Here is a 13,061-nt window from a genome sequence, read left to right on the forward strand (position 1 = left end):
CTAATCACATGCTACTGGAACTGACTGTCTTGTGATCTACTCCATAGTTGGCAATAGATTAAAAATAATTTGTATTAAAAAAGTAATCTGACACATTATAGTTAATAGAAAGGAACAAATTGTTCACCAGTTTTCATGGAGCTCTGTCTTGTCATTTCAGTAGCTAAGAACTTGGAAGACTATTCTAGTGATTTTACCAAACTTCCCAGATGCCATTTAAAATTTTTTTCACTTGTCATGTCTTACTATGGTGGTTATGGCAAAATGTAAATTTGTAAATGTAAAAAATGTAAATCTTTGCAAATTGGTGCAACTAGAAGGATTTTAATGTAAACCTTGGGTTGGGTTCATTGCACCATTCATTTTGCTCTACAATGAATATATTCTTATTTGGGTTTACCTCCAGTTTATAGTTAAAAGTAATTTCTAGTTGCATTCTTTATTTGGATGTAATATTTTGTATTCTTTATATCTTTCTACTTGCTACCTTTTCTACTGAACAACTTCTAGCATTCTGAAAGGATGGAGTCAGTAGGGAGAATATCCAGAACTGGTTTTACCTGCATTGCATGTTCCAGAATGAAGTTATGTGTGTAGTTTCTGCGATAAAGAGAACAGTGTAGGGGTTTTATTTATTGGAGGCAGGATGCTAATTTAGGGGACACCATATGCTGAAAACCAAACTTGTTTAATACACTCAATTGCAGAGTCAAGGCACTTTGGTGAAGATAAATATGCATCTATGTAATGATCATGTCTAAAATAGGTCCTGGGCAATTCTCTTCCTCCCTACCCGCTTTTACCTGCCCCGAATGTCTAAGCTACTTTCTAACTCCAGGAAAATCAATAAGCAGTTCCTCCTTTGGTCTAACTCCTTGAAGAAGAGGAAGATGAGTGAGACTTTTCCCCAGGCTTGCGTGAGTCAGGGATGTCCTGATGTCTATCTGCCTTCGTAGGATTTAGCCCACACAGTTCGCATTCACCTTTTGTCAGAAAGGCGGCTGCTTCAGTAGACAATGGGCGCTCCAGTGTGCGAGGGTTAAAAACCAGAAGCACCGGTTCGTGACGGAGCCCCCTTTTCCAGATGAGCAAGCTAAGGGATTCCCTTAGATTTCCCAGGCGCAGCCGCAACCCAAGGAGTTTTAGGGGTGTCTCTGAGGGAGAAGAGGGGACTAACCCAGCCCCAACCTGAGGGTGCCAGAGGGAGCCGCAAGGGGTCGAGTCTCCACGAAGCGGGGGAGCTTCTCTGGAAGGAGGAAAGCTCCTACGCTAACTCTGGAAGCCCGGCCTCGGAGACGCCAGGCGAGGAGTGTGATGACCTCAGCCGTCTCTGCACGTTTCAGCCAATCAGTCCCGCATCTTGGCATCCGAATCCAGGACCCCCGAAGCCCGAGGCGACGCGAGCCAATGAGCAGTGGGCCGGGGAAGAAGGACAGCCGGCCAGCCTATGGGGGCGGAGAGGCCCGGCTGCGCGTATCCAAGGAGCGCCGGGCTCGGGCTCGGGGGTGTGGCGCGGCGCCGGCGGGGGTGGGCGGGCGCGCCGGGCGGCAGGTGTCGGCGGCGTCGGCATTCGGTGGCGATGGAGCGGCCCCGGGGAGCTGCGGACGGCCTCTCGCGCTGGCCTCACGGCCTCGGCCTCCTCCTTCTCCTCCTCCTCCAGCTGCTGCCGCCTGCGACCCTCGGCCAGGACCGGCTGGACGCGCCGCCACCGCCCGCAGCGCCGCTGTCGCGCTGGTCTGGCCCCGTCGGGGTGAGCTGGGGGCTGCGCGCGGCCGCGTCCGGGGGCCCGGCTCCCCGCGGCGGCCGTTGGCGCCGCAGCGTGTTCGAGGAGGACGAGGACTGCGGCGGGGTTCAGGACTTCGTCGCCAGGCTGGCCAACAACACGCACCAGGTGAGCGGGCACCGGGCCCGGGCACCGCCCGGACTGCGAGGTGCCGCCCCTGGGCCCTTGGGCCCCTGGCGGCAGCCCTCCCCGCCCGCGCAGCTGGCCCTTCTGTCTCTGTCCGCGCGCCTCGCGTCCCCGCGGAGGAGACCCCGGCGGCTCGCCGGCCCCGCGGCGCCCGCGCCCCTGGGGCTGCGGCCCCGAAACTGCGGCGGGCGGGCGGGTCAAGTCGGGCCCGGGGAGCGGTTCCTGGACACTGCGGCCCGGGCGTCTGTGTTTCGTCACAGGGGAGGCAGTCTTAGACTTTCACGGCATTTTTTTTTAAGTTGTCAAAATCTCTCGAGCGTCGTTGTTTTCCGTCTGTGTAAATAATTAGGATCCAGTAACGCTATACCCCACCAGGAAGCTGGAGGAATAATTACCTCTTAAGTGGTTGGAAGTTGGGCTGCGCAGAAGCGAAGGTGCGTCCTCTCGGGGTCAGTACTTTCAGGGTGGATAGGCGGCTGTTCAGAAATCCCAAAGCAGTTGTTAGGTTACTGTGTGTATTTTAATAGTTAAAGAGAGAAGCTTGGAAATGGGATGACAGTATATATGTGATCTCTCTTTTTTACGCCTTCAGTTTGACCTTCTATCATGGCATTGGACTCTGACCAGGATGTGTATATCCTTTTGTAACAAGGTTTCCAACAGTTAAGAAACACACTGCAGTTATTCTGCTTTGAGCTAGGTCCTAGTCGAAAACTTTAAAAATTGTGGCAGTTCGGTCTCTGGGGACAAGCACCTCAACCTTTGCACACTACTGGATTGACAAAGCCAGTTGTTAGGAATGGCCCCTCTCCTTGTTCCAGTGCAACTTGGGCATCTTCCCCATGTATTTTCTAGAACTAACGATTTTATAGTTGCTACCTATATTTGCACAATGTATTTTCAAATTTAATATATTTTTTCTCTTATACACCTTCCTCTTTCAAAGAGAGTTGCACATGGGGACAGAGGTGAGTGGCTAACTGTTCTTGTCGTTGTAGAACTATATTATGTAGAAACCAAATCTGTCTCCCTTTGGACTGTCCTTCTCCCTCTGCCTAAACTATACTTGCTACCTGTGCAGAATTCTCTGATCTGGGGACCCAGGACAATTGCAGTCAAAGCACAAGCAGTCAGGGATAACTCTTGCTTAATGCAGTCCAAGCAGCAGCTGTGTAAAGGTGGCCAAGCTAGTGCTGATGTGTGGGACAGGTTGTGTGCAGATAGGGTAGAATGAGTACTGGGAAGTCTTCCTGTTTGATGAGGAAAAAAAAAAATTGTGTAGACTTCCATATCACAGTGGGGAGTTGAGAAAGGCTTTACAACGCCAGTGCCTAATTTATAATGGGGCCACTTCCTTCCTTGAGCCAGCTAGACACAACATTCTTATTCCTAATTTCAGATTTTTCTCTTGTTGGTTGACCTACCTTTAGGCTCTGAGCTTACACCTGGATTTATTCCTTTAGTCAGAGTCTTCCCTAGTTGCTTTGAATTGATATGTCACTTGTAATATATTGATTCTAAAGCAAAGGGTTGAAAAAGCTGCCTCAGGGGATTCTTAGGCCATATCTACTGAAGAGCAGATCTGAAACCTCATTCATTGAAGTCTGTATGTAAAAAAAAAAAAAATCCCTCTTTTTCTTTCATTTTATTTAGCTACAGTTTCCAGTGATTTGTTTTAAACTTACTTTTTTAGTCTCCTTTCAGTGACCTAATAGAAAAGAGCTTTTTTTTTGTGTGGGTGTTTCTTAACCATTCATGGTTGTTTCTTCAGAGATCCTATTTTGTAGCCTATAATGGTAAAAGTGGAGCCACTGTTAATAGTCATCACCTTAGAAATGGTTGACTAAAGCAGTTCTTAGCTGTCCACCCCCTTTACCAAGAATTGTTCCATAGTAGTCTGCTCTGCTTTTCAATTCTGTATTTCTAGGAGTCATGATAAAGCATCCTGAGCTCTGTTGAAGAGATCTAGTATTGGCGGATCCTCTATAAACAGTGTGAAATAAAAGAATCAGTATGACAGAACTTTTTATCAGAAATATGGCATACTTTTGTACAGCTGGAAAGGTGCCATTTAGAGTAGTTTTTCATGAGATGACAGGATTTAATTCCCAAGAAAAATTAAAAATTCTTGGTTCTCTTATTTGTTATAACTTGCTGTTCATGTGAAGCCATATTACTTCATGTAGCCAGAGTGCATGAATACCCTCCAAATGTCCACGATGTGCTAGATGCTGGGAGTGCCAAGATTCCAAGACAAGATAAGTCAGACTGGAGAATGAAAAGCCTCAGAAGGTTTTAGCAAATTTCCTAGACCTGTTTCTGTGGCTTATTTGGCTTGTGAGAGTATGTTGGCACTTAACTAATCTTCTTAGGAAAGCAAAGGGGAACTAAAGCATGATAGTACTGTTCTGTTCTTCTGGTTTTAGGAGACCTGTGCCCTAATGACCTATAACTCAGGCTTCTTCACTCATGAAATCCAACTAGTGCGTGTGTGTATTTATAAATGCTTTTTTTCTTAGACTCAATAAATAACCTTCCTTTTGCCTTTAACCCCAGACTGTTTTCATGCCATGCTTTTAACTGATCCTTTCCTTTAAGCGTTTGGAGTATTCATGACATTTATGACCTTTGTGCATGAGAGAAGTTGAGCAAGCCTAGAAGATTTTTTTAATGTTGGTTGCTAAGTTGGATTGCTTCAAAACATTCCTCCTATAAGCACCCCTTTGAGGTTAGGCATGAAACTCTGTCTTAAAGAAACAGATGAACTGCCTTGGCCAGAGTTATGGTGGTGGCTGACATAATTTCCTTACTTCTCATTTCTGAATTCAGAACTTTTGACAGTTACCTTAAAACTTTTCAAACTTACGATTAATAAAGCCAGGAGCTGTTGTTGTTCACTCTCTGTTCTCCTCCTGTTCTGTCATTAACTCCTTTACACGTAACTTCCCAACTTCTACCTCAACATCAAAGCATCTGGTTTCTTAAATAAACAGGCCCTGAATGAGGCCGTGTTGTGCGGGGCGTCAGCTCTGAGAAGAATGTGTGTGTGTGTTTGCTGGTGCTGGCAGAGCTGAGTCCAGGCCACAGGACTGAATGTGCCTGTTGGAGGCTTCGGGGAGCTGCCGCACTTAGTCTCTTGTGGATCTTTGTCACATCCGGAAATCTGAAGGTCAGTGCCTTTAACTGCCCCGGAACTTTCTAACTGCCTTATTTATTTCAGTACCCAGCCCCTCTTCATCCTACCTTCCCCAGCACTCCCACCCTCACCCCCTAGTTACTCTTCTCTTGAGTCCTGTTTCATCTGTTTATTTTGGGATCAAGAAATAGGAGTTCTGTAGGATCTCGCTCCTGTCCTGGTTGAGCAGAGTGAGCACAGTCCTTCCGAGGATTCCACGCCCATGCAGTGTGCTGTCAGGCCTTTAACTCTTCAGGATGTTAAATGACTTCTGCGTTGAGGATTTCGGTTAGGAAGATTGGCAGAGTAGATGAGGTGTATTTATCTGGGGGAAGGTTAATCTTCATCTGAGGTTTGGTTGGACGAGGGTAGAGAGCTAGCCAGGCAGGACAAATGGCTCAAAGGGAATGCAGTGTAACAGTTAGGTAGGTTCTCTGCTGACTCAAATATTTGGCTCTGCACATAGTGATTTTTAATTCGAAAATTAAAAATCAGTATGGTGAATCTCCTATCTGTTTGTGAAAATAATTGGAAGCAGGCTTATGTTCTGGTCAGTGTCTAATGGCTATTTTCTTTTTATAATGATAACAATAATAGGCTCTTCATCCTGCTATTTCAATCTGATGTTTCACGTCAGGTTCGAAGAAGCTGTTAACAACCTCTTTTGCACTGTGCCGATTTCCAGTCAGCTCTTGCCAGTAAGCGTTATGTTCTCAGTAGGTGACTGCTGAGACTGTGCCCCCCAGCTTTGTCCTAGTGGGCCTGTTACCCTTGTGTGATCCTCATAGGAAGGGCGGTGCTTAACACCAGGTTGTAGTGGTCCGATAGGAGAGTCACATTTCATTTTCTTCCTCCATTCCTAATCACCCCTACCCCTCAAGTTCTGTCTTTGCAGAGAGTGAGCTGTACTTTGAGACTGCAGAAATGATGCTCTGATGTTTTATACAATTAGAAGCTAATATTAAAGTAGACAAGACTATCAAATTTGATATGCAATTAAAATACAGCTTTTCCGGCAAGAGGCTGTGTGGCAGTGGCTCCCAAAATACTGTAAAACAGACACTGCATTTGTAAATTTCTGGAAAAAAAATTTAGTTATCTTTCTTTTTGTAACCAGTGTTTCTATTGCATCTTTTACTTCTCTTTTTAAACACTTGGTGAAAACTTGTTCTTCCCACTGTGTATGTGGCCTCACTGTTCTGTACATAGGTGGTTTTGAGGAGTAATGGGGCTTGAGGAACAAGATGGTCAGCTTCAGTCAGTTCTGGGCAGGCTTTTTACTGTCACTGTAATGGTGACTACAGTCAAAATTGGGTTAGTAAAATGTGGCTTTGAGCTAGCTGGGATGAATGAACCTTCATGAAAGACCTCCATCCATTTAGAGGTTGTTAGTTGAATGCTGAGCATGTGGGGGTTTTGTTTGTTTTTTTTTTAAGATTGAGGCTATTTTTCCTGCTCTATCCTCAACCCAAGTCTCAGGAAACCACAGAGAAAACAAAATCTTTGATTCAGAGCCTGTAGTGTTTTGCTAAGAAAGTTTTCTGTGAATGTAATTTATTTTCTGTTTTGCATTTCAGTATCTGGCCCTCAACTCCTCATCTACAACATGAGAAGTTTTGGACTAGATTTAAAATGTCTTTAAAAATTTTGTGATTCATATGGAAGAAGGGGCCAGAGGTTGTGATCACAAATGTTTATTGGTTGATTCCAAATTTAGAAGCAAATTGTGGCTCTTCTGCTTCCCAGCTGAACTTGAACGTAGCCTGAATTTCACATCTGGGGGTAATTTGTTACCACCTCCAGAACTTGCTTCAGTGAAATACGAGTGTTCTTAAAGATAACAGGAGTACTTTTTTTTTTTCCATATAATTATGAAAGACATTTGACTCATTTTTTGGGAAATGCTTTATTGTTCCTTGTTGACTGAAAAAAATCTAACGCTACTCAAAGCTACTAGCTTGGATAGTCCAACAGCAAACCAAATTTGCTAGATAGCTAGCAGTAAATTTTTTTTCCTTCCCTATAGTACTCTGCCAAAATCGGGGCTTTTCTTTTTCGTCCTGGCTGCCTATGTGTTTAAAAATATATGCTTGGCTTACTGTTAATATACTCAGTCCTGTGCTAGTTAGAAACTTAGGTGTGATTAATTGGCTTGATTTATTTTCATTAGAAGAAAATGTATTTTTTTTCCTGCTACGGCTTATGAGTAGTACCTCTCTTATATTTGCTTTTGTTAAGGGTTTTATTCTTTTCTTCCTGTGTGTTCTGAAAGACTAAGTTCTAATATTGTAGTTGAGCCAGTTTGCAAATCTCGTTCAACAATAAGATCACCCTGAAGGACCAAGAAAAATTGAACTGAGAAGGACCTTTTTAATTAACTATTACTTCCTAGACAAGATAGTTCAGATCAGATGTTCATCTGGTACCTGCTCCTTGTCAGAGGGATTCAAATCATAAATATGTTCTATACAAAATTCAAAAGAAATGTCTTAATACCCAGCTTTGAGTCCTGGCTCTGCTGCTTCATAGTTATGTTGGTGTGATCGTGGACAAACACTTAACTTCTCTGACCTTTATAGCTTGTTTGTTTTAACTAGAGAATCAACTTTAGGATTATTTGGAGGAGCAAATGAGAAGTTCTATCAAAATGTATTGTTAAGTGTAAAGCATTGTATAGATATCATTCACTTTAACACTTTTTGGGTTCAGGCCTCTGTGTAAGGAAAGTGGAACATTAAAAACATCCAAATTGGTGTCATTTTAAAATGGATTTTGTTGCCAAGAGTTTGGGAGAGCTTTTGAAGAAGGCATGAACACTGCAGTGCGGTGGTCTGGGAAGGTCTCACGGATGAAGAGAGAATCAAGGTGTGGAGGGAATTCCTAGGAGGATCTGTAAAGGCAGAAAAGGTAGAGAAGTCCAAGACATGCTTAGGGAATGGTCAATGGAGAGTTTCTGTTGGGAAAAAGTAGTTCATGAGGTATGACTAAGGTTTCCAGCAAAACATATTGAAGAGTCAAAAAAGATAGCCCTCTGAGGGAGCTGGAAAGAGAAGGGGGATATGGGTAGGGAATGTGGTGTTAGGATTTACTAGAGAAAGTGTTTTGTTTGTTTGTTTGTTTTTTAATTCTTAAAAAAATTTCATTGAGAGGAGGAAGAGGTAATAAGGCTTATTATTATATTTTTTTAATGGAGGTACTGGGAATTGAACCCAGGACCTCATGCATGCTAAGCACGCACTCTACCACTGAACCATACCCTCCCTTGGATTTACTAGGGAAGGTGTTTTAACAGGTAGTGGTAGACATGAGGCTAGAGCTGGATAAACCAGAGCTGAAAATGGGAAGTCAAGAAGAGTTACCCTTTTAGAGGTTGAGCATTACTGTGGTCTTGGAAGAGTATGTCCAATAGGAGAGCAGAACAGAGGGCAGGACAGACTGTCTTTTATACTTGAAGTGCTCAAGGTTCTAAGGAACATTCCAAGACTCCAGGGCCTTATTGAAGGGGAATGTGAGCCAAGGCATGAGAAACCCAGGAGCTCTAAGACAGTGAAGCCCATGAACAGATTTTCTGAACATTTGTGAACAAGGGTAAGATTGAACTCTTGCTGATAATGTGCTTAACAGTATGAATTATAAATTGTTAGGCTGATTAGCTGGTCAGATCTCTTACCTAGGAGGCTAAATGTCTTGTTTATGTGCCAAGAGCTGGGACATATGTCCCAACATGGTGCTACATTTGGAAGTGTTTCATAGAGATGTTTTAAGTCAGTGCATTTGCTTTAGGGATAAGGCGTGGTTATAGACCCCAGTTGTAAGTCACATAATTGTGAATTCCTGTCTGCTCTTTAAGGTCATAGTTCCCTCAACAGAGCTCAGTTAGCCTTTCTAAAACCTCAGTTCACCCTCCTGTAAAATGGAGCATTATCATGAGGCTTTGAAGAGAAAATGTTTTGAAAAACTTGAAGTACTAAATACGTAGGATTTATGTCATTTCTTGATAAGCTTGTTGATCTGTTACTGCATCCGGAGAGCCCAGTTGTCAGCCAAATGATCCTGATAAATACCAACTCCAGAGGAACGTGTGCATAAAAGGAGACAGATGAGGCATAAATGTATTTGATTTTATTACTTGGCAGGGTTGGGTGACAGGCTTGGGCGAGGGTGGCAAGAATGAGAGTGAGTCAAGATTGGCAGAAATATAAGAAGCATATGTGTTCTTTTTTTAACCTTCATGATTACATCAAAATTTAACTTGTTAATATGAGTGATACTAGCAAGTGATATTAATTGGAGTTCTTTTAGGCGGTGGTTAGGAAGGAACATGATCTCAGGTCAGACCTGGATTCATACTTCACTGGTGACCAGGGACAGATGGATTTCAGTGAACCTTAGTTTTTTCCTCTATAAAATGGGTATACTTATACTTGCCTCTTAGGGTCCTTATGAAGATTAAATGAGGCAGTGTAGGATTTGGTGTGTGTTCATTCTCTATTGAGGGTATCTTAAAATGATTATCACAAGGTTTCTGGTGCATTACTAGTTAGATGCTCAAATATTTGTGTGTGCATTTAAGGGTTTTTTTCCCCCATAGCTGTAATGTTCCTAGAGAATTAGTATGGGTACTCACAGGAACCAGATCTGGATTAAGAAATATATACTACTTATGTCCTTGGACTTAGAATTGAAAAAAAAGTTGGGTAAGGTGAGGGAGAGACCTCTGTCCAAAGTGTCTTTCTTGAAGCTATGGGAGATGAGGAAAAAAATAATAATCCCACCATCATCAGATCCTGGTCATCTGGTTATAATAGCTGCAGGTGTATATAGTTATTTACTTACAGTGTTAAAGAACTTATCGATTATTAAAAAAAGACTACTTATAATTCAATAAATATTTCCCTTCTGTGGTTTTAAGTTGACAGCTTTAAAATAGCACTTTGCCTGTTTCACCCTCATTCATTAACTGAGCAGCCACCATTAGTTTTGTGCTCTATGGACCTCTGTGAAGTTTTAGGAAATATTAGTGAGATGTGATAGGTACTCCTCAAGAATTCAGCTTGAAAGCATGGCAGACCAGAATGCTAATGGAATTATTTTTTATTGTGTGCATATCTCTTTAAGGTAATATTTCACCACTTCCTGGCCTGTGTTAACTCTCTGTTCTAGTTGAAGTTGCCTTCTCACCAGTCCCTTTAGCTTGCCATGAGCTCTGTTGCTTCTCCATCTTTGTTCTCATGGCATTCCTCCTGAGTACCTTTCTAGTTCTGCTTGTTTTTTTTTTCTCTCCTACAACATTTAACTACACCATGTAACCCAGCACTTTACTATGGTATTCTGTTTTGTATTCACATTCATTTATTCAACTGTTATTTTCCAGAGTATAAACTCCTCAAAGGTAGGGACCGTGCTTGCACTACGAGTCCTTCACTGCTTTTGCCTCACACAGTGCTGGAGAAGTCATTAAATGATGTGTAGTCTGGAGTCAGACAGACATGAGTTTGAATCCTTGCTCTGCCACTTAGCAGCTGTGTAACTTCAGGCAAATAATTTAACCCTCCTTCTTCAGACCCTTCTTCTTCATCTATAAAGTAGCACTAGTCCTTTATATTATCATGAGTGCTCAGGAAAGGTCAGTACTATTATTATTATTCTTTAATTCAGTAGTTGTTTATTTAAAACAAATTTTTGTTGAAGTATAGTTGCTTTACAGTGTTGTGTCAGTTTCAGGTGCAACAGTTGTTTACTGAGCACCTACCATGTGTTAGTCATTGTACTGTGCCCTGGGAACTGAGATGGAACATGGCAGATAAGATCCCCGCCTTTATGGACCAGTAGAGAAAATGCACATTAGCAAATATGTAATTATAAATATGGTAAGTAGGAAAAAGCAATTATTGGAGAATAATTGACAGATGTCCTTTTGGTCTGGGGCACTAGGAGGGACTTCTTGAGAAATTATTTCAACTGAAACATGAAGATGAATAGAATTTTTCCAGTAAGAGTATCCCAGGCAGAGAAAACAGCATATTCAAAGGCCTGGGGCTAGAATGAGCTTGGTGCACCCAAAGGTCTGGAAGGCCAGTGCAATTGTAGCGGAGAGAGTGAGGGGCTAGTCCCCACACCCAGGGGATGAGCGGCGAGCCTTTATGTTCCAGTCAGCTGGCAATTGCACATATCTTTTCATTACTTGTTTTTTACTTCCCTTTTTCCCTTTTACTTTTTTATTTTTTCCCCTTGAAGCTAAGATGTAAAAATTAAGTGCTAACAGTTTTGGAATTTAACTCGCTTATTAGACATAATTACAAGTGAATTATCCCATGAAAGTGAATTTTTCAAAAATTAAGCCTACCCTTTTAAGTGCCCAAGGTGCTGTTTTTCCAATGGACATCTTTCTAAAATGTTTCTCTGCCATCTTAGTAGTATGACACTGAATCATTTAGAAGATGTTATGTTATGCTATACCATGACTCACATTACTTTAACGTGGATGGCCTTAATACCCTCAAGGGCTGTTGAGATGTGTGGCTATTATCTCGAATTTCGCCTGGCCCAGATTTATAAGCCTAGTGCCATTGTCTGCTTGTTGAAGTTTACTCTTTGTTTCCTGTAGAAATGATAGTCCGCTTGCAGTATCCTGTTCCTTCTTGCTGCTGTCCCTGTCTTTAGATATACTATCCCCCAAATTTTACTTCTTCTGTAAGTTAAGAAAACAGATAACTAATTTTAGGCAGTTCTAACAAGTTTAGCAAACTGATTCAGAGTGATGGCCTGCACGTTTCTCTTAGTGGTCTAATGCGTAGATTTTTATTGCCTGGACAGTGCATCAGAGGCCTCTCCCTTGCTTCCTTTCAGCAAGTGTCCAGGTTGTTGAGGTTTCTAGATAATTGAGGTTGATGTTACCCTCTCCTTTTAACACTAAAGTATTGTGGAGCAGGGAGCTGATTTTTTTCCCCCCAAATGAAGACAGAGCAGTGGAAAAGCAAACTGGTGAAATTATTGATGAGTCATAGAATTTTAAAGCTTCTGGGAACTAGCAATGTTGTTGTTCCAGCTTCCTTGCCTTGGTCGTGAAGTTAGGTTGCGCTACTCAAGTTCACGGGGCTATTGACAGAGCCGGAAATGAAGTTCACGTTGACTGAGTATTAGCCTAGTGCTTTCCTCTGTATCATCCTGCCCCACAGAAAACTTTTGAGTAATAGAATAGGTTTGCAAACTTGTATAATATTTTAATGTTTAGCCTTTTTATTTCTAAGAATAGTCTCCGTGAGTACTGGAACATTTCTGATCTTATTTTTGGCTCACGTTCTATGATCCTAGCAGTGCTTTATTTACCTGGACTGTATTCCCTGAAGATTTTCTTTCTGCCTGTAAGAGCTTCACCCAGACTGTGTTCCAGACCTCTTTTGTACGTCACTGTGTCCTGTCTCTCCTTGTGTTCCCCAGTTGAGGTTTGGAAGCCCAGGGCATCTTAAATGCCCAGGCTTTATGGGCTTACAGTGCTTGCCTTTGTATGTTATTTCATTTGATTCTTATTATTCCGGTGAGTGAAGGAGCATAATTCAGTTTTACTCCTGAGGAAATAGATTCCCAAGAGAAAATGATTTGTGCCTACTTTCCCAGCCAATTAGTTACCAGACCAGACTTTAACACCCTTTCGTAGTTTTATTTTCACAATGACCTGCTCTCTTCCGTAGGTTAAATATCCAGTGTGTTCAGTCTTCATTTTTAGACTTCTGTAAGAAGTGTGTTCATAGAGCATAAGCTCCGTGAGCACAGAGCATGTGTTGGCACTGCTGTTTCCCAGTGCCCCGAGCAGGGTTCGGCACATGGCGGGCATGCGCATGTGTTTGTTGAAGAAGGGAATGTGTGTGAAGGATGACATCGTTGAATTCACTCCCTGTTTACTTGCCGGAGAGGTTGTTCCTGATGGCAAGATGGTCGGGTTATCTGCAAGTGGCTTTTAAACTGGGCGCCGTCGTG

General features: G+C 42.6%; 1 protein-coding gene across 4 annotated transcripts in view; it reads left to right on the top strand.

The window, feature by feature from the left end:
• Window positions 1–1,536: 1,536 nt before the first annotated feature.
• The window catches only part of SORT1 (sortilin 1), a 55,989-nt gene continuing 44,464 nt past the window's right edge, over window positions 1,537–13,061 (top strand). For all 4 annotated transcript variants that reach the window (XM_015244169.3, XM_006197398.4, XM_015244164.3 and 1 more), the window contains exon 1: window positions 1,537–1,891. In XM_015244169.3, coding sequence (XP_015099655.2) covers window positions 1,580–1,891 — 312 coding nt within the window. In that variant the 5' untranslated portion in view covers window positions 1,537–1,579. The remainder of the gene's footprint in view (window positions 1,892–13,061) is intronic.

Source organism: Vicugna pacos, chromosome 9 (assembly GCF_048564905.1).
Source record: "Vicugna pacos chromosome 9, VicPac4, whole genome shotgun sequence".
NCBI lineage: Eukaryota > Metazoa > Chordata > Mammalia > Artiodactyla > Camelidae > Vicugna > Vicugna pacos.